Genomic DNA, 25,815 nt, shown 5'->3' with positions numbered 1-25,815 from the left:
TTGCACCTGCTTAGCTTGAGATTGAGATGAGTGATCACTTTGCCTATTTGGAATGGGCCTGAGGGAAATGGCAGGACCAATGCGTTTGAGGCTTTATAGCCTTTTTTTTGATGTTTTGCAGCATATTTTCAGTTCAGCCTTCTGTTATTCAGTATTGATTGAATTTTTAACAATTTTGTTGAAATAAATCTTTTTAGATGGTTTTGTTTTTCGTTCTTTTTTACTCCAATCACAGGATTTGAAAGGCTGGCGTGGCTTACGCTGAAAGAAGGCCCGTCAGAGAGATCAGCAGGCACCAGAACCAGATTGCTTGCCATTATGATACCAGTGCACCACCTGAAAAGGTGGTGGAAGCAGATTCAATAGTAACTTTCAAAAGGGAATTTGATATATACTTGAAAAGGAAAAATTTGCAGGGTGATACAGAAAGAGCAGAGGAGTGGAACTAATTGGTAGCTCTTTCAAAGAGCCGGCACAGGCGCAATGGGCTGAATGGCCTCCTTCTGTGCTGTAAGATTCTAAGAATCACCCTGCCATAGCTACCTAGCAATGACCATGAGGAAATGGCCCCACAGATTCTGGATCAGCACGGAGCCAGTTGTAAATCTGCGCCATAAGCTGCAAGCTCACCTTTAGTCAACCTGCACCTAAAGATCGGCATTGCCAGTGACTTCCTCCTCAACTTTCATTTCCTGCTATCTCCTGACAGTTATACTGAACCACTACTCTGAAATTTCTAGTTCCCTGATCTTGTCTTAATCATTGAATCATACAGTACAGCAGGAGGTCATTCAGCCCATCGTGCCTGTGCTGGCTCTTTGAAAGAGTTATCCAATTAGTCGCACTCCCCTGCTCTTTCCCCATAGCCCTGCAAATTTCTCATTTTCAAGTACATATTCAATTCCCTTTTGAAAGTTACGACTGAATCTGCTTCCACCACTCTTTCAGTTAATGCATTCCAGGTCGTAACAACTTGCTGCATAAAAAAAATTCTCCTCGTTTACCCCCTGGATTTTTTGCCAATTATCTTAAATCTGTGTCCTCTGGGTACTGATTCTTCTGTCGGTAGAAACAGTTTCTCCCTCTCTACTCTATCAAAACCCTTCATAATCTTGAACACCTCAATTAAATTTCCCCTTAACTTTCTGTGCTTTAAGGAGAACAATCCCAGCTTCTCTATTCTCTCCACATAACTGAAGTCCCTCATCCCTGGTACCATTCTAGTAAATCTCCTCTGCACCATCTCCAAGGCCTTGGCATCCTGCCTAAAGTGTGGTGCCCAGAATTGGACACAATACTCTAGCTGAGGCCTAACCAAAGATTTATAAAGGTTCAGCATAACTTCCTTGCTTTTGTACTCTGTGCCTTTATTTATGAAGCCAAGTATCCTGTATGCTTTTTTAACAGCCTTATCAAATTGTCCTGCCACCTTCAAAGATTTGTGTACCCCAGGTCTCTCTGTTCCTGCACCCCCTTTAAAATTGTACCATTTAGTTTATACTGGCTCTCCTCGTTTTGCCTTCCAAAATGCATCAATTCACACTTCTCTGCGTTAAATTTCATCCGCCATGTGTCTGCCTATTTCACCAGTCTGTCTATATACTCCTGAAGTCTGTTACTATCCTCCTCACTATTTACTACATTTCCAAGCTTTGCGTCAGCTACAAACTTTGAAATTGTGCCCTGTAAACCCAAGTCGAGGTCATTAATATATATCAAAAAAAGCAGTGGTCCTAATACTGACCCCTGGGGAACACCACTGTATACTTCCCTCCAGTCTGATAACAACCATTCATCACCACTCTCAGCTTTCTGTCTGATAGCCAATTTCGTATGCATGCTGCCAATGCCCCTTTGATCCCGTGGACTTCAATTTTGCTAATAAATCTATTATGTGGCACTTTATCAAACACCTTCTGAAAGTTCATATACACATCAACTGCACTGCCTTCCCATCAGCCCTTCCTTTGACTATCCTTTTACTCTTTAGATGTTTATAAAATACTTCAGTGTTTCCTTTTATGTTTCCTGCTAATCTTTTCTCATACACTCTCTTTGCCCCTCTTATTTCTTTTTTCAGTTCTCCTCTGCACTTTCTGTATTCTGCTTGATTCTCTATTGTATTATGAACCTGTCATTTATTGTAATCCTCCTTTTTCAGTTTCATTTTAATCCCAATTTCTTTAGTCATCCAGAGAACTCTGGCTTTGGATGCCCTTCCTTTCCCCCTCAAAAGGAATGTCTGTACGTGAATGATCTCCTCTTTGAAGGCCTCCCATCGCTCATTTACTGTTTTACCTGATAATCTTTGTTTCCATTCCACCTGGGCCAAATCCCTTTTAACTCATGGAAATTAGCTCTCTTTCAATTGAATATCTTCACCTTTGATTGTTCATTGTCCTTTTCTATAACTATTCTAAACCTAATGATAATGTGACCACTGTTTCCTAAGTGCTCTCCCACTGAAACATGCTCCACTTGCCCTACTTCATTCCCAGAACTAGATCCGGCACTGCTTCCTTCATTAGGCTGGAAACATACTGGTGAAGGAAATTCTTCAGTACACATTTCAGGAATTACTCCTCCTCCTTGCTCTTTACACTGTTTTTTCCCTCCTTTTATACTCATGCTCCATTCTTTCCATGGTCAGTTTCACCAGTGCTCCTTTTATACTCGCCTGGTCTCTCCAGTGATGCTCCGTTCTCTCCAATAGTCAACTTGCTCAGAAATATGACTGGAGTGCACTGTATATGTTACTCAAGGGCTAGGAAACAGTACTAGAAGCAAACATTTTCCGATACCAGAGATGTTGACAAGTCTCTTAATTTCCCTCGAACATTTTTTCCTCTGTGCTTCCTGAGGCAAAAGGCATTGAAGAACAGATCCAGTGGGCTCACCGAGAAGTTTTTAGATTTACACAATCAGTAAGTTTGTGCAAAGAACAAAACCAAAAACTTCACAAACATAATTAAAAAGCATGGATGTTTTTAAGGTGTAAAAAGAAGCACAGTGTTATTCATGTAGAATAAAGTGTTTTAATTAGAGTTGTCTTCTTTGAAGTTCAGCTACACATATAACAAACCCAATACAACATATCCAGAGATAGACAGTACAAGTTAAAAAAAGTTTCCAAAATGCAGCACAACAAAAAAAGTTCCTTCAATACAAACTTCAAAAGTTTTAAATAGGATTTTGCAATTTATATGAATTAATGGCATGAAATCAGAGAGATCAAAATGTTGTAGCAGAGCAACTGTCCTTGTGAATACTTTATTTACAATAATTAAATTTGCTATGTGTTTATAAGCATTTAAAAGTTTGGCAATATGTGTATCATCTGAGTGATAATAACAACAGTCATAGGTATCGCTTTTTAAAATTTCTCCAAAATACAACTTGCAGATAACTGCGAACAGATCTGATCGGTTGCAACTTTTACTTCTATACTCCAGTGTGACACTTTCAGATAAATAACAGTAACACATGTTTCAGGAAATAAATTACTGATAATAAACATTAATGCAAATAATGTGTATCTGGGCAGTTCAGTAAGCCAGTCTCTCATTTTTTAATGACACGCTGATTTGTAACAATGCGTTTCCCGAGCTAACATTAAAACACAAATACCCAACCAGGAAAAGGCTCATGATACGTTGCCCATCATTCTGATCTTCTACGTTTGCTACTAAACCTGATGAGATCAGTTCATTTTCGGCCAAAAATACTGACACCAGTAAAATGTTGATCTGGTAAGAAAAAAAAACTGCTTTAAAAAAAACAGACATGAATATGAATGAGATTTGATATTTTAAACATGAGAATCTTATCAAACATGATCTTAAAGTGACAAAGTTGAAACCCAAAATTATGGGTCCGGGTCTTTAATGCCAACCAGGTTCTTTAATAGGGCTCCATTTTTTTTTTCAAGCAGCTTTTGTTCTTGAAACTTGATACAAACCTAATCAAATGTATGTTAATATTTGCCTTGACTTTGCGCTATTTGCACCCTCTCTTTTGGTAACACTGATCTTTGACCTTCTTGTGACATGCTGCATACTGCATAAGAATTAAAAAAGCACCTTTGCTTCGCAATAAAACTAATTCAAAACTTAGCATCGTAGTGATAAATTCATGTTAACCATGCACCATATACAGAAATCAAACCTCTTTAAACAGGTTTACATTCTTTAGACAGAAGTTTCACCTAAGCACATTATATTTAATTGGAACATAGGTGGATATTCTTGCCAACAATGAATATATTTTAAAGGAATATTTGTAGGACAAACAGATAAGCATTGCGTTAAAATTCCCAAGGATATCATTCTCTTTTAGACAGGCCTGTTGGCAGCCAAATTAAAATTGTGCATACCGCTTCCCAAATGTTGCCCACCACCCCCCCCCACACATCCCCACACCCACTGCTGGCACATTTCTAGGGTAGTCTGGGGCAAATTTTCCTGGACGATATTGAATTTTTACAATAAAAACAATGCATTCTGGTCAATTTCACAGTTTTTAAGTGACATTTTGGTTTTCCTACATTAAGTATTCAAACCAGATGACCACTTCCCCAAAACCCACCTCAACTAGAACTAGGGGGCATTGTCTCAGTGTAAGGGGTCGGCCATTTAGGACTGAGTTGAGGAGGAATTTCTTCATTCAGAGGGCTCTGAATCTTTGGAATTCTCTACCCCAGAGGACTGTGGATACTGAGTCGTTGAATATATTCAAGGCTGAGATAAACAGTTTTTGGACTCTAGGGGAATCAAGGGATAAGGGGATCGGATGGGAAAGTGGAGTTGAGATCAAAGATCAGCCATGATCTTACTGAATGGGGAAGCAGGCTCGAAGGGCAGTGTGGTCTACTCCTGCTCCTATTTCTTATGTTCTAACAGTCATTCTCCCCAATCAGATGGTATTCTCTTCCTCAAGCCCCTTCCTACTGCAATTCCCCCAGCTCAGAGACACTTTAGCCCACCATCTCCTGCTCCAGTTCACAGAGGTACTCTCCCTTCCAATGTCTTCCCACTACCCCCCCCCCCACTCCAAGTTCACAGAGCAATTTTCCCCACACAACCCCTCCCCCCATTCTCCTCTTTGATGTCCTTCTTCCCTCCCGTCTTGGCGGCAGCTCATAATTGGCATTGCTTCGTTATTCCAGGAGCTGTACTGCAGGTGGGAGGAATTCCTGATTTATCACAAGACCAGGAATTCCCAATTGTAGCACAGACTGGTCCTGGAATGAAACAGAAATGCCAGGTATGAGCTGCAGCCAGGACCAGCAAGAAAAAGAACATCAGTGGAATGGTGCGGCAGCAACACCTCCCAGATCAACAGCTGATTTGGCACGCCAGGTGATTAAACAGTGCATGTATCTACTGGGAATGTCTGGCTGCACCGCTTTTGGCCATTTTTCACTGTCCTCAGAAAACATTCACAAACCCGAATAACAGTCCAAAATTTGAACTATAATGTGGTTCTGACATGAAATAATGTTCATCAATTTGTTGGGGAGGTGCAACTCGCAAAGATATAACATCAGATTATATTTTATTTTTTTAATACCACGTCCATGAGGATTTTGCTGAGGGCACGGAGTTATTTGTGAATAATTTTTGTCTGTAACGGCAATGCTGAATTTAAATACACAAAAGGTCATAAACATACGTACTCATGCTGCTTAAACAATTGGCTAAAAACTGTGCAGGTCAACTGTTTCAGGCCAATATAAAAAGAATCAAAATGTCATTACATTAGAAACACAATTAAAATATCAACAACTTCAAATGTAGCACACAAATTTTTGTTTTACATTATTTTATAGTAAAAGTACTGGTCACATAACATCATGGCAACATTTATATATTGAGGAGTCAATCATACCAAATATGCAACACACTAACTAGAATGATGAAAATCTAGTGATAATTTTTTTATAAAACGTAACATTACAGTATTATTAGTGTTGAAAAATGATTGAAAGAATTCAGCAGGTCAATGCAGTTCAAACTGTATCCCTTTTTTGGTTACATAAAAGGTCACATACCAGACAGGAATTTCACTCTAAAGACCAATTTATGGTCAGTTTTGACTTCCAGAAAATAGAAAGCTGTTGTCTTCACCGTGCATCAACAAAACTATTATCCATAAAATAAATGGGGTATGGTAAGGGTTCATGTTAGTGGACTAGTGATCCAGAGGCCCAGACTAATAATCCAGTGAGCGCGAGTTCAAATCCCACCATGCCAGTTTGAGAATTTGAATTCAGTTTTAAAAAAGTGACTGTGAAGCTGTCGGATAGTCGTAAAATCCCAACTGGTTCACTAATGTCCTTTTGTCCCAATCAGGCCTATCTGTGCCTCCAGTCCCTTACATGGTCTGACCTATATGTGACTCCAGACCCACACCAACATGGTTGACACTTAACTGCTCTCTAAAGTGGTTTAGCAAGCCACTCAGTTGTATCAAACCACTCAAGAAGGCGGCCCACTACTATCTTTTCGGGGCAACTAAGGATGGGCAATAAATGCTGACCGTGCCATTAATGTCCACATCCCAAGAATAAAATAAACTGATATGAAGGCTTGAGAAGTAATGTTGACAATCAATTGGAAGAATTGCAACTATTGCCCTCACATGAACTGCTAAAATCTACTTTAAATGATTACAAACTGGGTCTTCTGTGCCAATATGGATGACTTTAAGACCGCATTATGAAAATCAGCAGGAAAGGGATAGGGCAATGCTAATAAAATAAGTTTCACGACCAAATTATACAGCATTCAAAAGAGTTGCTGTTTTCCCCCTCACTATCAAGATAAATAAGACCAGTTTAAAAAAATGTTTAAGCAATCCTATATAAAGTGTATAAGAAAATAAATAAATTTCAAACAGTTAGTAGGTCTTTTCACTTTTGAAATTTAACAGTTTAAACCAAAGTATCCACCACTCATTCATTCATATCAAAATATGAACTGTGTGCACAATTCCAAAGATATGGTGAAAAGAGTTCTTCAGTTGGAGGTGAACAAAAACCTTAGATGCAAATCCTTCTGATCAGAACTTACAGGAATGCCATTGTCTATTTAAAGAAGCATTCTGCTTTGTAGCTTGTACTTCATTTGTTTTATAAATTTGTTTGACATACTCTGTGCTATAGAGATCCACGGGGCTGTGTTTCCAAAACTCTGTCTACTCTTGTTAGACTAATTCAAAGGACTAGGAGTCCACTTTAGGAAAGATGCTGACTTTATTGTTCCTACTTATCTTCCGCTCTGTTTTGAACCTTGGTTGCTTTTCAGTAGTTTGAATCAGTTCTTCCGGTGTGTTGCCCAAGGGAGGCAACAACCTTTTCTTGCTATTCCGCGCCTCAGAAAGCCACTGTGGAGGCAGTTCAAATGGGCCAAAGCCAAACTGCATTGCATACTTGTCAGAGATTGCATCTGGATCTGGCAGTGCTACTGCTGCTACCACCATTGCAGCTGAGTCATTGTTATTGTGTGGAGTAATTTTTTCCACTAAAGTCTGCTCCACTTCCAAGCTGGTGGTGGCTATTTCTTTCTGCCGGCACTCATTAGATGCCAGTGACTTAATCTCATTTCCATCCTCCTCCTCCTCCTCGGAGGGTTTGAAAATCTGCTGCTGTCCAATGTGAAACATTTCGAGCAACTGACTACCTGAACGGACTCCAGGCTCAAGTGTGGCATCGGCGAGGCCACCAGAGCTTACAATGTTGCGTCTACTGTACCTGCGATGGAGCTGAACTATGGTCCCCACTAAGCATTTCCGGACAGACTTATTGACAGTCAGAAAGAGTAATGGGTTAGTGAGCAGAGAAACCTTAGGCAACCAGATTGCTGTCAGTATTAAAAAGACAGAGATGTCAGTGATGTTAAGAATGGTTCGATAAATCACAAAAACCATATAAGGAACACAACAAACAATGAAGACTAGCACCATAGAGAGTAGCATGGCATGCAGTTCAGCCTCCCGCTGGGAAACATATGGGATAGAAATTGTGTTTTGCGGAGTTCGTAATGCAGCAATAATTACTTTCTTCTTCTGGCTGGCACTGAGAGCTCTACGGATCAGAATCATGAAGAAGAATACCACAGCAATGGGCAGAATTACTGTGGTGATGTTATATACAATCACATAAGCCAAGTGTCCAAAAGAATAGCTCCATGAACTAGTGCACGTCGACATGGCATAGATGTCTGAAACATTGGTCACTGCAAAAACTGGTACGCTTGCTAAAACTGCGTGAATCCAGATGTAGATGACCAAGTCCCTGGATTTTGTATCAGAGATCTTCCTTTCTAAAGGATATAAGACAGAGTAATACCTGTAATTAGAAAAAACAAACAATCAATGAATGCACAAATCTCTCTCTCTCTTTATATTTATATGTATTAAAAGTCTTGCCACACTTCAGATGCCATTTCATGTAAGTGTGAAATTTACTTCTTGTTACACTTCTTCTGTCATGATTTTCTGTCACATTATTTACTATTTACCTTGCTTTTTTTCCAGTTACTACACTGAGCTGTGATTGAATTCTTCCAGCTGTCTCTCTGAGCTCGATGGTGCTGTGCTATTTGTTACACTTACCTCTAATTGGCTGTTTCTTGCCATGTGACTCACTCTCAAGATGGTCCTCCAAACCACATCTGTCAGATTTGCGTTTTTCAACTAAACAGAACCCTTACCTTTGTTGAACGAATTAGCAACTCACAAAGGTGTATCAGTGTTTTCATATAAAATTAACTCCTTCTGTTCTATTTCTTTTTTTCTGATCAAATTGATCTCTTACAAGAAAAATAATGTCTGGAAACTGTGTCCTATGTGAAAATAAACAAATCAACTAGATCTTTGGACCAATAATATTAGGCGACTAGTATAAATTAATTACTAATTTGTTGGACATTTCATTTGCTTGTTGTCTCAATACTTATCCTCAAAGTCTGTGTGAAATATGTATACAGTCTACTCCTGTTAATTGAAATTCAGTTTTTGCACTTTAAAAAAAATTATCCATTACTTCAAATTAAGCAATAAACCCACAGAGGAGGTTACTTTAGCATTAAAAAAAAATAGAATTATCCAGTAAATTGAATTAACTGGAGTAGATTATATAGACTGAAATTATGCCCTGACTGCACAGGTCTGATATGGAAATAAATAAATAATTTCTTGACATTGCTCAACTCGTTGGCTAAAAACTAAATGATTAATTGCTTGCAAGGTACAAATTATTAAATTAAATCTTGGAGGTTTCATTGTTGCGCTGGTACAATATTTTCCTTCAAAATTTGTATGAAGTATGTATATGTAAGATTGAATGTTGTTAAAACTATATAAGACCAACCTAGAAACAACCTAGAAATTAATTAATTCTATGAGAGTGCCAAGACATATTAAATCAGTACGGGTTTTGATTCTCCATGACATATAAGTTTTGAGACACATCTGTTAAACAAAGCCAATTATTTCTAGTCTATGGAGAAACTTCCTCAGCAACAGAAAGTACGTTCTAACTGACCTCAGGATGTTGCCAAAAGCAATTAGCCTCCAAGTGACCTCAGGATATCACAGCAACTAGATCTTTGGTCTTAAAGGGAGAAGCCAGTTACACACAGCTGCCCCTGAACTGCATTATACTATGCAATGCTCCTGTGCATATAAGTTATCCTCTGACTTATCAGGAGTAGACAAAGAAAATATAGGATAAATTGCACATGGACCAAAGAGCAGCAAATAAATTTAAAACAGTTTTTTTTAAAACTGTACGACCATCACCACTTAAGTGAGGCCCCCAATAGGAAACTAGCATTTTCAAGACGGATTCTCTTTACAAGACATCTTTATAAAACAATGAAAGTACTATTTTATAGTCATACCTACACTTCCTTTTGTTGGACATCTGTAGAATGCTAACCAAAGACAAGTCGAATCCAAATTTGTAGCACATTTAAGGTTTTCGTCACAGCTTTAAATCATTTTATAAAATTCACTGCCTGATTTGCCTCCGATCCCACTCTCCACCAGAAGTACAGTAGTGTGAGGCTTCTGTCTGCCCAGTATTTGTGCCCTTGGCCCTGCCCCACTTTCCAGGTCTGGGGCCTTCGAATGTTTTGAGCAGAGGTTGATATCATTTATGGTGCTGTTGGGGCACCCACCTCAGGTGGGGAGGGCGGGGGGGGGGTGGGAATCATTGCAGAGCCAGAGCAAAGAATGCAGCCCGCTTGATTGGCAGCCCATCCACCACCCTAAACATTCACACCCTTCACCACTGGCGCACAGTGGCTGCAGTGTGTACCATCCACAGGATGCACTGCAGCAACTCGCCAAGGCTTCTTCGACAGCACGTCCCAAACCTGCGACCTCTACCACCTACAAGGACAAGAGCAGCAAGCACATGGGAACAACACCACCTGCACGTTCCCCTCCGAGTCACACACCATCCTGACTTGGAAATATATCGCCGTTCCTTCATCGTCACTGGGTCAAAATCCTGGAACTCCCTTCCTAACAGCATTGTGGGAGAGCCTTCACCACACGGACTGCAGCGGTTCAAGAAGGCGGCTCACCACCACCTTCTCAAGGGCAATTAGGGATGGGCAATAAATGTCCAGTGACACCCACATCCCATGAACGAATAAAAACAAAGAGTGGTGAGAATGTGGAACTTGCTACCCCAAGGAGTAGTTGAGGTGAATAGCATAGATGTCTTAAGGGAAAGCTAGATAAGTACATGAGGGAGAAAGGAATAGAAGGATATGTTGATAGGGTGAGATGAAGTAAGAAGGGAGGAGGCTCGTGTGGAGCCTAAACACTGGCATGGACCTGTTGGGCCAAATGGCCTGTTTCGCCGAATGGCCTGTTTCTGTGCTGTAAATTCAATTTAATTCTCTGTAAAAAGTGGACCTATAGTCCACCTGTAGGGTTTAAAAAAGTTTTTTAATAAGTAGTTTGTTTTCTTTAGGCCAGTTTCCTTACTGCTATCATTCGCACTGGAGAGAAATGTGGAGGAGAGGGGTAGTGATTGTTGATCTGTTGGCAAGGGCCAGAATCATTTGTGTATTCCTGTCACAAACTCCATAATCCAAGGGAACAGCACCTGGCATAAGGTTAATGCTGGAAGGGGGATCTCCAAAGAGCTACCAGTGGTGGGAGAGGGAGGGAAAACCGAAGTTAGGGAGGCCTAAAGATTCCTTGGGGGCCAGAAGTCCTGGCACAAAAGGAATCCTCACAAATTTTTTTTAAAATACTTACTTTGGCCTCTTCCGGCCACTCTGCTGCCTCCCGCCAGGTTTCACTGGCAGGATTGGCACTTGGGGGCCTCCTATGGTTTCAAGTAAAAATCACGTCACAGTGCCAAAGACATAATCAGGCCATGACTTCAGCATATTAAGTAGGCCATTGCCTGCCTTGTTCTGTGGCCCTCCCATGCCTTAAATGTCCCTGGTTAAAATGGCAGCAGGAGGGAACGAGTTGGGAACACTGCCAGAACCGCCCGCCCGCCATTTTAACAACCTGCCCATCCCATTTGCGGCAGGCTAGGTTAAAATCGCGGCTCATAAGACTGGAGTTTGCATCACCTCTATGACTTTTGTATTGACAAACCAAAAGGATACTTGTTTTACAGTTTCGGTCTTTTATGCATAGTTTCTTTAAGCAGTGTACCATGCTGTATCCCATGTGATCTAAGGATCTGTATCTTAGGTTATGTAGTCCAGCTAATAATGGCTATACTTTTCAATGATACTATGCGTTGGAATTAGTGTCAGATTCCCTCAACATCTCCTATTATTTTGAATGGAGAAAGATCACACTCTGGACCTGAATGTACAGGCTAAAATTGCCAATCAAATTTACTTACACATAAGCCTTATATACGGAAGCAGAGATATTAGGCATTTGCTACAAAGTAGAAGGACATATTGCAGTACATACACCAGTGGCTGGACAGTGTCCAGTAAGACTGTAGCTATCCCTTTTCAAAATCTTTCCTCACCTCTAAAAATGACTGGAATCCTTTTCGATTACAAAGTGAAAATAAGGAGCCCTTTTGCTAAATAAGGTTCTTAGAACACACGGTGAAGCGAATCTCCAATTTCTACCCAACACACAATATTTTGATAATGAGGCCCTTCCACTGAAGGCTGGTCAGCTGATGTTCATGCAGTGATTGTCAGAGGTTCTCTCTGTCTGCCAGTACCTGACAGTTTAAATATATTTTCTTTGATGTTGTTTGAAATCTTGTTTTAGCAGTCAACCTTGAGATTATCGCTCTGACACAATTCACAAAGTAGTTGATATGTGACTACACTCATAAACAATGGGCTACATTTTGGTAAGATTCATATGACACTACATTCCCAAATAGGGTTTACAACCCACCAGAATTGTCCAGGAGTTGTCAGGCATTGAAGATTAATCTACTGGACACTGTTGCGGGCAACCTTGGAAAAAAATCATTAGGGCATTAAAAAAAAATGGTGTTTTTTAAATTTTCTTTGAACACCTTCGTCTAAACTTCAACTCATCCAAAACTCTGCTGCCTGTAACCGATCCCATCTCCCTGCCTTCACTGACCTACATTGGCTGCAATCCCACAATGCCTCAAAATTATAACTGATATCCATGTGTTTAAATTCCTTCATGGATTCGCCCCTTCTTATCTCTGTAAAATGCTCCAGCCCTAAAACTCTCCCCAAACTCTCTTACTATGACCTCATACATCCCATTCTCCCTTTGTCCCATCATTGGCAGCCATGTCTTCAGCTGCCTATGCCCCACACTCTGAAATTCCCCCACTAAAGCCCTCTACCTCACCACCTCCCTGTTCTCCTTTAATATTCTCCTTAATACTCACCTCTTTGATCAAGCTTTTGGTGACCATCCTAATATCTCTGTTGGCTTGGCATCCATTTATTGTTTTTCTACATTAAAGGCTCTGTAAAAATGCAAGTTGTTATGCGCTCACTGACCTCATACTAATGGCAACAAACTATGCTCATGACACTGAATGATTTTGGTTGTCTTTTTTCCACACATGATTCATCCTAAAATCATTTTCAAAGTTGTCCATTGTGATTAAGCAGAAACTTGTAGAAGATCAACGAGTATTTCATGAATTTTATAATGATCCAGTGTGACATTGCTCAAACAAAAATCAAATGGTTTAGTCCTGAAGCATCCTCTGGCAGATTTCTTCCACCTGGGTTACACTGTGCCCAAGCTGCTTGGCCCAGCACAGAGCACCAACATCTCTCTGTTTGACATCAGCAGGGAATTTGGACCATGCCTAGTTACAATTTTTTTATTCGTTCATGGGATGTGGGCATCGCTGGCGAGGCCGGCATTTATTGCCCATCCCTAATTGCCCTTAAGAAGGTGGTGGTGAGCCGCCTTCTTGAACCACTGCAATCCGTGTGGTGAAGGTTCTCCCACAGTGCTGTTAGGGAGTTCCAGGATTTTGACCCAGCGACAATGAAGGAACGGCGATATATTTCCAAGTCGGGATGGTGTGTGACTTGGAGGGGAACGTGCAGGTGGTGTTGTTCCCATGTGCCTGCTGCTCTTGTCCTTCTAGGTGGTAGAGGTCGCGGGTTTGGGAGGTGCTGTCGAAGAAGCCTTGGCGAGTTGCTGCAATGCATCCTGTGGATGGTACACACTGCAGCCACTGTGCGCCGGTGGTGAAGGGAGTGAATGTTTAGGGTGGTGGATGGGGTGCCAATCAAGCGGGCTGCTTTGTCCTGGATGGTGTCGAGCTTCTTGAGTGTTGTTGGAGCTGCACTCATCCAGGCAAGTGGAGAGTATTCCATCACACTCCTGACTTGTGCCTTGTAGATGGTGGAAAGGCTTTGGGGAATCAGGAGGTGAGTCACTCGCTGCAGAATACCCAGCCTCTGACCTGCTCTTGTAGCCACAGTATTTATATGGCTGGTCCAGTTAAGTTTCTGGTCAATGGTGACCCCCAGGATGTTGATGGTGGGGGATTCGGTGATGGTAATGCCGTTGAATGTCTTGTTGGAGATGGTCATTGCCTGGCACTTGTCTGGTGCAAATGTTACTTGCCACTTATCAGCCCAAGCCTGGATGTTGTCCAGGTCTTGCTGCATGCAGGCTTGGACTGCTTCATTATCTGAGGGGTTGCGAATGGAATTGAACTCTGTGCAATCATCAGCGAACATCCACATTTCTGACCTTATGATGGAGGGAAGGTCATTGATGAAGCAGCTGAAGATGGCTGGGCCTAGGATACTGCCCTGAGGAACTCCTGCAGCAATGCCCTGGGGCTGAGATGATTGGCCTCCAACAACCACTACCATCTTCCTTTGTGCTAGGTATGAATCCAGCCACTGGAGAGTTTTCCCCCTGATTCCCATTGACTTCAATTTTACCAGGGCTCCTTGGTGCCACACTCGGTCAAATGCTGCCTTGATATCAAGGGCAGTCACTCTCACCTCACCTCTGGAATTCAGCTCTTTTGTCCATGTTTGGACCAAGGCTGTAATGACGTCTGGCGCCGAGTGGTCCTGGCGGAACCCAAACTGAGCATCGGTGAGCAGGTTATTGGTGAGTAAGTGCCGCTTGATAGCACTGTCGACGACCCCTTCCATCACTTTGCTGATGGTTGAGAGTAGACTGATGGGGTGGTAATTGGCCGGATTGGATTTGTCCTGCTTTTTGTGGATAGGACATACCTGGGCAATTTTCCACATTGTCGGGTAGATGCCAGTGTTGTAGCTGTACTGGAACAGCTTGGCTAGAGGCGCAGCTAGTTCTGGAGCACAAGTCTTCAGCACTACAGCCGGGATGTTGTCGGGGCTCATAGCCTTTGCGGTATCCAGTGCGCTCAGCCGTTTCTTGATATCACGTGGAGTGAATCGAATTGGCTGAAGACTGGCTTCTGTGATGGTGGGGATATTGGGAGGAGGCAAAGATGGATCATCCACTCGGCACTTCTGGCTGAAGATGGTTGCAAATGATTCAGCCTTGTCTTTTGCACTCACGTGCTGGGCTCCGCCATCATTGAGGATGGGGATGTTTGCAGAGCCTCCTCCTCCCGTTAGTTGTTTAATTGTCCACCACCATTCACATCTGGATGTAGCAGGACTGCAGAGCTTTGATCTGATCCGTTGGTTGTGGAATTGCTTAGCTCTGTCTATAGCATGTTGCTTCCGCTGTTTAGCATGCAAGTAGTCCTGAGTTGTAGCTTCACCAGGTTGGCACCTCATTTTTAGGTACGCCTGGTGCTGCTCCTGGCATGCTCTTCTACACTCCTCATTGAACCAGGGTTGATCCCCTGGCTTGTTGGTAATGGTAGCGTGAGGAATATGCCGGGCCATGAGGTTACAGATTGTGCTGGAATACAATTCTGCTGCTGCTGATGGCCCACAGCGCCTCAAGGATGCCCTGTTTTGAGCTACTAGATCTGTTCTGAATCTATCCCATTTAACACGGTGGCAGTGCCACACAACACGTTGGACGGTGTCCTCAGTGCAAAGGCGGGACTTTGTCTCCACGAGGACTGTGCGGTGGTCACACCTACCAATACTGTCATGGACAGATGCATTTGCGACAGGTAGGTTGGTGAGGACGAGGTCAAGTAAGTTTTTCCCCTCGTGCTGGTTCGCTCACCACCTACCGCAGGCCCAGTCTGGCAGCTATGTCCTTCAGGACACGGCCAGCTCGGTCAGTAGTGGTGCTACCGAGCCACTCTTGGTGATGGACATTGAAATCCCCCACCCAGAGTACATTCTGTGCCCTTGCTACCCTCAGTGCTTCCTCCAAGTGGTGTTCAACATGGAGGAGGACTAATTCATCAGCTGATGGAGGGCGGTAGGTGGTAATCAGCAGGAGGTTTCCTTGCCCATGTTTGAACTTTAACAATACTGAAAGAGGTTGAGAGACAAAAAGACCTAGGTTTTGTTGTGCACAGATCACTGGAGGTTCATGACCAATGCAGAGAAACTGTAGCTAAAGCTAACACAGTATTGGGCTATATTAATAGAATCATTCAATACAAAAGACACCATTTTGACACAATACAGGTCGCTGGTCAGACCGCATGCTGGGTCAAAATCCTGGGACTCCCTTCTGAACAGCACTGTGGGAGAACCTTCACCACACGGACTGCAGTGGTTCAAGAAGGCGGCTCATCACCACCTTCTCAAGGGCAATTAGGGATGGGCAATAAATGCTGGCCTTGTTGGCGACGCCCACATCCCAAGAACGAATTAAAAAAAAATCTGGAGTACTGTGCCCAGTTTTGGTCCCCCCATATGGTGGGTGATATAGTGGCTTTGGAAAAGGTCCAGAGTAGAGCTACAAGAATGATTCCTAGCTTAAAGAACCTCAGCTGCTCAGATAGGCTCAAGGACTTTACCTTAGAGCAGCGGAGACTTAGAGGTGACCTGATAGAGGTCTATAAAATAATTAAAGGGCTGGATATTGTCCCTATTGATAGATTATTCCAGTTTAGCAGATCGGGCAGGACCAGGGGACACAAGTTTGAACAAGGCAGTGTAGGAATAGACTGGATGTTGGATGGTTCTTCTTTTCCCATGAGCCTCTGGAATACATTGCTGGCTGGTGTGGCGGGTGCTGACTCTCTGCCTTCAAGAGGGAGCTGGACCGGTTCTTGACTGGTGCAGAGATGGTATCATATAGAAGGTAAGTGTCTTTATGGATAACACTTTGTTCATGTCATATCCTGGACTGGTTTCGATCGCCTCATGGGGTCGGAGAGGAATTTTCCATGGTATTTTTTCCCTGGGTTTTTTTTGTCTTCTTTGCCTCTCCCAGGAGAGTACATGGCTGTGGGGCGGGTGGGGGGGGAGGACGGAGGGAAGAAGGGTTTAGTCCTGATGCTCTGGTCATCATTAAATGGGACAGGCTTGATGGACCAATTGGTCTTTTCCTGCCCGTCAATTTCATATGTTCATATGTAAGGTGCAAAACTCAAATACAAGGTTAGGGTAAGTTTACAAAATATTTTGTTCTATTTTACTCATGCTGTGAAAGATGTGCGATACCAAGGATTTTGTGTAGCCCCAAGTTCAGCAGCAGGAACCAAAAGCAACGACCCAGAGTGCTTTGGGGAAGCGTGGGGAAAGGTTGCTATTATTGACCTTAGGGAGACCTGCACATCTGGATGCAAAGTAGGAAGCAGTTTAATGACTTTGCCAGGACAGCCATTAATTCAGTGCACTGAGCACCGACAACACTTACAATTATCTTCTCTCACACTGTCTTAAATTACTTTCAATGCTTGCTATGAATGCCCATTAAGTACAGGGTGCAATTTGTAGCCTTTCCCGGGAAATGTCCCTTCACTCACGTCTTTGCAGACATTTCGACTGAAATAATAGTCCCTTTTAATGTAGCTGCACGATGCATGTAAATGTCATCACATCAACTGTGGGCTGCAAGCCGACATTTGGGTATCACTGTCTATCATCAGGACAATTGCCTGTCATTTCTGCTATACTCGCAGAAGACAGCTCATAACAACAAAGAACAGACACATACAGGAAGTGGACACCCATCTGCTAAGAGGACAAAGCCCTGGAGATAGAGAGTGATAAAGGTGGGGGGGGGGGGGGGGGGGGGAAGTAGAAGAGAGTCTGTCATTCATTAACTGGCAACTAACCATATACTGAAGCACTTTATCATGTCACTCCATTTCGAAGCTATATGTAAAGTCTTCTCCTAAGAATACCATTATAATGTTTCTCCATCTTATCTTACTCTAAGTGTACCAGATGAAGCAAACCAGTCCGCAGTGTCAGCAGGTTCTGTCAGCACTTCATACCAGCCACCATTGCTCTCTATCTGTCTCACGCACTAGCTCAGATACATCTAGCAGGGGTGGGGGGCAGGTTTAGATAGTGATATGGAGAGGAGCGCATTGGGTGAGATACGGAGTATGAGCGAGCAGGAGAAACTGCTGGTGGCAGAGGAGGAGCAAGAATGTGCTGTCTAGTGAGTCATCCCATGCCACTCCTCCTGATGAGCCTGGAGATCTAGACCTCACGGGAACTGCTTTCAAAGGAAGGATGTCTTCTGAGCATTATGCTCTAGTACAATCATTGGGGATCATGCCAAATAGTGTAATGCTGATGGCAGCTTATGTGGACGACTCCACTTACTGAATGTATGCAGCCTTCTATAACAGTTTCTCCACACCACTGTTCGCCATGGAGCATGTGGCAACTGCAGGGACATCTTCAGCAGAGCCCCATGCCAGGGGTGTTTAAACCAGTCACCGATTCTCCTACAGGCTGCTGCCATAGAGGCCTAAGATTCCAGGGTGAAACAGGCTATCTCTGCTGGCGTGAACAGGCTATGGGATCAGCTTGGCACACCATTACTGATCTTATTAGTGCCATTACATTTGCTGTCACATTGATCAGTGTTTATCTTGAGGGAGGACCCAGTAGCAAGTGCATATCTGTAGTGGAAACAAGTGCTGCGAATTAGTCTCAGGACACCAGCACATCTGGCCACCCCCATCAGCCCCATCCAATGGCTGCACATGTCAGAAAGCCCTTAGGCCCAGGCCACCCGTGCAGTTGCGAAGTTGCAGAGCTTTCAACTGATCCGTCGCAAGGATCAACTGCTGGGAGACAAGTGCCACCTCACTCCTAAGAGGCTCTGCTTCCTGCCGCTAAGGTAGCACAAAACACATGATTACGTTTAAGAGGGCAAACATCAAACACTGTCACCAAGGGGAAGCACCGTGGAAGCAAACATTATGCACTCACAGACATGAAATGTTTTGAGATTAAAGATCTTAATGCACTGAAGTGTGAATTGATGCATTTTGGAAGAAAGAACAAGAGCGGCAATATAAATTAAATGGTACAATTTTAAAGAGGGTGCAGGAATAGAGAGACCTGGGGGTTTACGTACACAAATCTTTGAAGGTGGCAGGACAAGTTGATAAGGCTGTTAAAAAAGCATATGGGATCCTTGGCTTTATTAATAGAGGCATAGAGTACAAAAGCAAGGAAGTTATGGTAAATCTTCATAAAACACTAGTTAGGCCTCATACTTTAGGAAGGACGTCAAGTCCTCGAAGAGGGTACAGAGGAGATTTACTAGAATGGTACCAAGGATAAGGGACTTCAGTTATGTGGGGAGACTAGAGAAGCTGGGGTTGTTTTCCTCAGAGCAGAGAAGGTTAAGGGAAGATTTAATGGAGGAGTTCTAAATGATGAGGGTTACAAAGATAGAGAGGCGCGAGGCCATGGAGGGATTTGAAAAGAAGTATGAGAATTTTAAATTCGAGGCACTGCCAGACCAGGAGACAATGTAGGTCAGCAAGCACAGATGTGATGGATGAATGGGACTTGGTGCGAGTTAGGATACAGACAGCAGAGTTTTGGACGAGCTGAAGTTTACAGAGGATGGAAGATGGGAGGCCGGACAGGGGAGTATTGGAATAGTCGAGTCTGGAGGTTACAAAGGCATGGATGAGGGTTTCAGCAGCGAATGGGATGAGACAGGGACAGAAATGGGCAATGTTACGGAGGTGGAAGTAGGCAGTCTTGGTGATGGAGAGGATATGGCTCCGAACACCTAATTGATGGAAGCAAAAAAAAATGTAAAAACAAGATAGATTGAAAATCATGTAATGAATCTTCTTACAGAGCTCTACAATTTGAAGGAATTGATGTAACAGAATTCCTCATGCACCATGCATACTAACACAAAGGAGTTTTCTGGGAACAAAATTGAAGGAGGAAAGGATGACAGGTGACACCCTGAGTAATCAACATACAATTCTGACAACAGTTGATTTATAGAATTCAAAAGCAAAGAAGTTATGTTAAACTTTTATAGAATCTTGGTTCGACCACATTTAGAGTACTGTGCACAGTCTGATCTCCATATTATAAAAAGGATATAGAGACAATGGAGAAGGTGCAAAAAAAGATTTACAATGATGATACCAGAACTGAGAGGTTATAACTATCAGGAAAGACTGAACAGGCTGAGGTTCTTTTCTCTAGAAAAGTGAAAGCTTCGAGGTGACCTGACCGAAGTCTTTAAAATTAATAGGGTAGACATAGAGAAGATGTTTCCACTTGTGGGGGAGTCCAAAACTAGGGGCCATAAATATAAGATAGTCATTAATAAATCCAATATGGAATTCAGGAGAAACGTCTTTACCCAGAAGAGTAGTTGAGGCGAATAGCATAGATACATTTAAGGGGAAGCTAGATAAGCACATGAGGGAGAAAGAAATAGAAGGATATGTTGATGGGGTTAGATGAAGAAGGGTGGGAGGAGGCTCGTGTGGAGCATAAACACCGGCATAGACCTGTGGGGCTGAATCTCGTGTTTCTGTGCTGTAAATACTATGTAACTATGTAATACTGTGGATCAGTTATTTTTATCTCAAGCACGTTTTCTAAAGCAGTAAGTACACAGGATTACAAATATTATTTGTATGAGACCTGCATTTTTCAGTATCAATAATGTGTGTAATGTTTACTTTGTGCCAATCATGATAATTTGCTTCAGTAAATTTTCTGTATCACAAGTGATGAATAAATCCCATTTTGCTGGATTTTGCTGTAAAAATAACAGTAAGGCTAACAGCGCTCACCATTATTTCTGTGCAAATCGAACAACAACTTCTGGCAAGTGCACTTGCGTAGTTAAACGTGGAAATTGGGAAGTTACTGTACGAGGTGCCCTGCTCCTCCAAAAGCTAGGTGAAAACGGCATCATGTCGGCTGGCTCCCCATTCAAATGAATGGAACAGCATGGAGTTCTTGCACTGACATCATAGGACTAAGCTCGCCAGAAAAAGCTAGGGCTTGTCTGAATTGACGCGAGGAGCCTGTCTTGCTGCCGTTTGAAGTTTGTACACATTTAATTAAGCCAGGACTCAGCTGGAGGGAGCTTTTTATCTGTCAGAGATTTGTACAAAAAGTCTGTGAGAGCCGAGTGTCAGACTTTTTCACATTTTTTTCAAGTTTATGCGACATCAAGAGTCCTGGAAGTAATTAAAGAGGCCTTTGTGGGGGAAAAAGAGGCCTGTGTGGGGAAAAAGAGGCCTGTGTGGGGAAAAAGAGGCCTGTGTGGGGAAAGAGGGGAAAAATGCCTTTTCCACTTCGGTCCCACTGTTTATAAAAAGTTTTTAAAAATTGATTTATAATTGAACTAACTTTCAATATTTAGAAGGTCATCTGAAGACGACTCATCTCTCTGTAAGACTTCTGGCTGAATTGGTGGGGATGTCTTCTCTTCACTGTTTATTGTCCCGTGTAACCAGACTTTTTCTTGCACGATTCCAAACGCTGCTCAGATGCCCTGTAGAGGGCGCCAGGCTGGACTGAACTCCAGAGGACAGGAATTGCTGTGCAAAAGCCCGTGGAAAGTCTTTGGGCAAGTTCAAGTCTAACAAATGGCTGGTGCCATTCGCTCGCCGCTTAGAGGCTGCTGCAAGACTAAGAAATTGCACTCCGAGCATCAGACTACCCATAAGTAATGGCACAGGGGATTTATTCGTTTGTTTTTAAATATCAATGCAGCTTTTTTTTGTTTTGCCATTTATGCGTTCTGAACAGCAGGAAAACACTTCAATATACTCACAAAAAGCGCTGCTTAGAATCAGCAATTTCAACCCACTGGGGGAAAAATTGGATAAGGGTCACGTGAACTTCGTGCTGCCTGCTACTTACCATGAAATCTCCGTGCAGCAAGCGCAGCCCTCGCTGCTGAGAGGCTGCATGGAGAATGAGGAAGTTGGGAATGGGGCGTGCACAGCGCACATCATCAGCAGCCTGCACTACTTAAAGGTGCAGGCACATTTCCACTGGCAGGTACACAGCCAACTAAGAGAGAGAATGGCATCGCGAGTAGCTGCACTGGCAAGAGAGAGGGCTCCACGATTCTCAGACGATGCGCTGGAGGCCCTGGTGGAAGGCGTGGACCAAAGGAGGGCAGGCATGTACCCGCTGGGGTGGCCGGAGACCCTCTAGACTACAGCTGCGCAGGCAATGGCAGGCTGTGGCGCAGGAGGTGAATGCGAGGAGCATTGCACCACGCGTGTGGGTACAGTGCCGGAAGAAGTTTAATGATTTGATACGAGTGGTCAAGGTGAGTGAATGCAAGTGTCAAGTGGCACATCCTGTCAACTGCACCAATACTCCACGCATGACACTTCCCATCACCCACCCACCAACAAACACTGCCCATCCATACGCTATGCTGCATCTCACCTGCACATAGTACCACACTTGCAGGCCACACAACCACCACTCACAAGTCATACAAACTGGCAGCTATTCAATCATGACAGGCACATCACCCACACACCCTGCAGGACACTCACTGACACACTATCCTCTGTCTTGCAGGAGAAGGTGGCGTATAACACCCGGCAGCAGGAGGGACCTGAGGCTGGACGGGCACGTCTGCTCGTCTTCACCCCCCTAGAGGAGATGGTGCTACGGATCGTTGGGCGGGCCATCGCTGCAGCCGTCACAACGTGCCGCGCTGGAGATCCCAGTCAAGGGGGTCTCTGCATATCTAATGATCCTTCTCCTTTTCCACATCTCCCTCCTCCCATAATCTTTTCTGACTCACGTGCTGCACATGCTGCCAGCACACACCTCTTACTTGCTCCTCTCCCCACTCCACAACTCAACCTGTTTCCCTTTGTCATTGCAGATACCCAAGAACATATGACGGCACCCAAGGAGGAGGAGGCGGAGGACACTGAAGCCACACCGTCACTCGATCTGACACTTGCATCCACCAGCACAGAGACTGACACTGCGTGTCCTTTAGAGGTTAGGTTAGAGGAGGGATCTGCATGTGGTGAGACACCGAGCACAAGTGTGCAGGAGCCGGGGCGGAGGGAACGGATACCACAGGTGTCAGCTCGCCGGAGGAGGAGTTCGCTCACTAGTTCTGCTGCAGAGGAGTCAGATGAGGACTTCGATGGGACAGGCTACAGAAGACGGCTGATGGGCGTACACCTACAAATGCTTGGGACACTGGAAAGCCTGCCAGAAAGCCTGCACACAATGAGAAGGGGCATGGAGGAGTCCAGCTCCAACTTGACGCAGGGCTTTGCGCAGAGCTTGGAGCCCATCCTTTCCAACATGGAACAGGTGGTCACCTCTGTAACCCACCATGATGCAGCGTCTGATGACTGATGTCACAGCATCCATTGCAGCACAAACATCTGCCATCCAAGGTCTGACTGCTGCATTTGGAGCTTGGACTGCTGCTATCGTGGGTCTGGGGATCTCTGTGGAATGGGGCTTTCCAGGGCGTCACAGCACTCCAGCAATCCGTTCTCCAGCTGATCACCAGGATTGCTGAGGCGCCGCCCCGGGAGAGTGGCAGTGGTGCCATGACAGTCGGACCCGCTGTCCTCTCTCAGGATGACAGCCTTCCTGCTCCCACCCCTGCCACTCCGCCAGTGTCCCTTTTGTTGCCTATCGGCCAGCCAGGCCAGACTGCTGCAGCCCATACTGAGATGGTGCAGTCTGAAGCGGGGCCCTCCAGGCCCAGAGCTGTTCGAGGTCGTCCTCTAAGGCCATCTGCACACTGCTCCATGGAAGGCCAGCAGTCTCCCACCACCCATGCTCCAGCCACTGGGGAAGCACCTCGTTGGAGCACTAGGATAGGTAAAGGCACACAAACAAAAGACACTAAGTGAATGCACAGGGGTGAATAGTTCTGTAATGTGTGCATAATTTCATTTATTCATCCATAAATGAGAATTTGATTTTGCATTTGGTGGTAGTCTTTAATTTTGCAATGAGCTGAGGGGGAAACCAATGTGTAATCAGATGGAGGGAGGTTTGATTGTCTTGTGGGAGGGGAAAGGTGGGGAATGTAGGACTGTTGGTGAGGTGAGGGATGTAGTTCACATTATTGATAGCAGGCACGAATCAGGCGAGCACGCACAGCCCTTGCAGACAAGGCATGTGGTTCCTGTTGCACCCTTGCGTCTTCCTCCACTTCCTCTTCCAGCTCCATCCCCTCCTCTTCCTCAGCCTCCTCCTCCTTAGCCTCCTCCTCCTCTGGCTCAGGGTCTTCTCCAATCATTGGTGGCAAAGGCTGGTAACCTCATGATGGCGAGGTTGTGCAGCATGCAGCAGACCACCACAAATCTGCCCACCCACTCAGGGGAGTACTGCAGGGCTCCTCCAGACCGGTCAAGGCAGCGGAAGCGTTGTTTGAGTAGGCCTATGGTGTGCTCCACGATATTTGGTGTGGCAGCATGGCTCCCATTATCGGCCTGATGTGCACGTGTGCGTGGACCCGATCCTGACTGGTGTCATGAGCCACGTCATGAGGTGATAGCCTTTGTCGCCCTGTAGCCAGCCTTTGACTTGCCGAGTCGGATGAAAGATAGCTGGCAGTTTGGACTGCCGCATGACGAAGGCGTCGTGACTACGCCCAGGGTAGCGGGCATCGACCTCCAAGATGCGATGCGTGTGGTCGCACACCAGCTGCACGTTGAGGGAGTGGATACCCTTTCAGTTGACGAAGGCAGCAGAGTTGATGTGGGGGGCACTCAGGGCAATATGTGTGCAGTCCATGGCACCCTGCACCATGGGGAAGCCAGCAATGCGGGTGAACCCCCGTGCTCACTCGTTCTGCTTGTCTGTGGAGAGGAAAGGTGATAAACCTGTTCCTCATCTGGTACAGTGCGTCTGTGACCTCCCTTATGCAGCAGTGCACTGCATACTGCAAGATGTTGCACATGTCGCCAGCAGAGGCCTGAAATGCTCCTGAGCCATAGAAATTCAGCGCCATGGTGACCTTCACAGCCACAGGCAATGCTGTCCTCACCCTACTCTGAGGCTGCAGTTGTGGCCGCACCAGTTGACAGATCTCGGTGACGGCTTCCTTGGTGAACCTCAGGCGTTGGATGCAATCCTCCTCGGTCATATTGAGGTAAGAGAATTGGTCCCTGAAGGCCCTCATTGGGTAAGACCTCCTGCTCAGTGCCCTGCACCTCCTCGTCCTCTGTCTCCTCGCAGCTTGACCTGCTGCGCGTAGCCTCTCCGCATGCTGCCAATCATGCTCAATGCCTAGCGGGAGCCCTAGCAGACCGCCCATGGTTGGCAGGAATGTTGTTCCACCAGGGTTGTAACTTTCTGACCCGTAAGGCAGAACCTCCCAAAGCACTCTCAAATGTAGTGTAGGAACTCTCAATAAGAATAGGGAGCTTCAAAAAAACACTACCTACTCCTCCAGCAGCCAGAAGCAATAATCCAGCAACTAACCTGCAACACCTGCATGGCCCCTTAAAACAGCGTTGGTGGGGGGGGGTCCTTCAGGCACTGTTAGAAACATTTGGATGGTCGGGGATAAGACTGTGTGTTGAGTTGAGTGTTAAGGTCCAAAATGGTGTGTATCACTTTAAATCAGCTTTGCACACTGATTGAGGCCATTTTCTCCCTACTTTACATGCTTCCAGCGTCCGGTATTAGCGCAAGCACTAACCCCTATACCAAGACGCCATCTTGGATGTCGGAGAGGCCGTGTAGCGCCGAAACAACGGGCGCTACACGGCCCAATTTAGCGCCCACCGTGTCCATCCTGGTGTCTGCTCCACATCACAGTAATGTACTCTAATCCCAATCTGTGCTCTTTCCCCGTGTCTTTTAAATGATGTTCTTTTTCGAGTGTTTATCTAATTCTTTGCTAAGGGTTGTGATTGACTCAGCTTCAGTGGCCACTTGTGTTAATGCATTCCATGTTCTAATAACCCTTTGTATGAAAAGTTTTCTTCTAAGCTCCCCCTTTATGTTTCAAGTA

General features: G+C 44.5%; 1 protein-coding gene across 3 annotated transcripts in view; it reads right to left on the bottom strand.

Annotated features, from left to right (window-relative positions):
• Positions 1-5,099: 5,099 nt before the first annotated feature.
• gpr176 (G protein-coupled receptor 176) overlaps positions 5,100-25,815 on the bottom strand; it is a 182,209-nt gene continuing 161,493 nt past the window's right edge. For all 3 annotated transcript variants that reach the window (XM_067991356.1, XM_067991355.1, XM_067991357.1), the window contains one exon: positions 5,100-8,347. In XM_067991356.1, the coding sequence (XP_067847457.1) occupies positions 7,222-8,347 (1,126 nt within the window). In that variant the 3' untranslated portion in view covers positions 5,100-7,221. The remainder of the gene's footprint in view (positions 8,348-25,815) is intronic.

The sequence above is a fragment of the Heptranchias perlo genome, chromosome 10 (assembly GCF_035084215.1).
Source record: "Heptranchias perlo isolate sHepPer1 chromosome 10, sHepPer1.hap1, whole genome shotgun sequence".
Lineage (NCBI taxonomy): Eukaryota > Metazoa > Chordata > Chondrichthyes > Hexanchiformes > Hexanchidae > Heptranchias > Heptranchias perlo.
The sequence above is the reverse complement of the archived record's forward strand: the minus strand, read 5'-3'. Positions and strand labels throughout refer to the sequence as shown.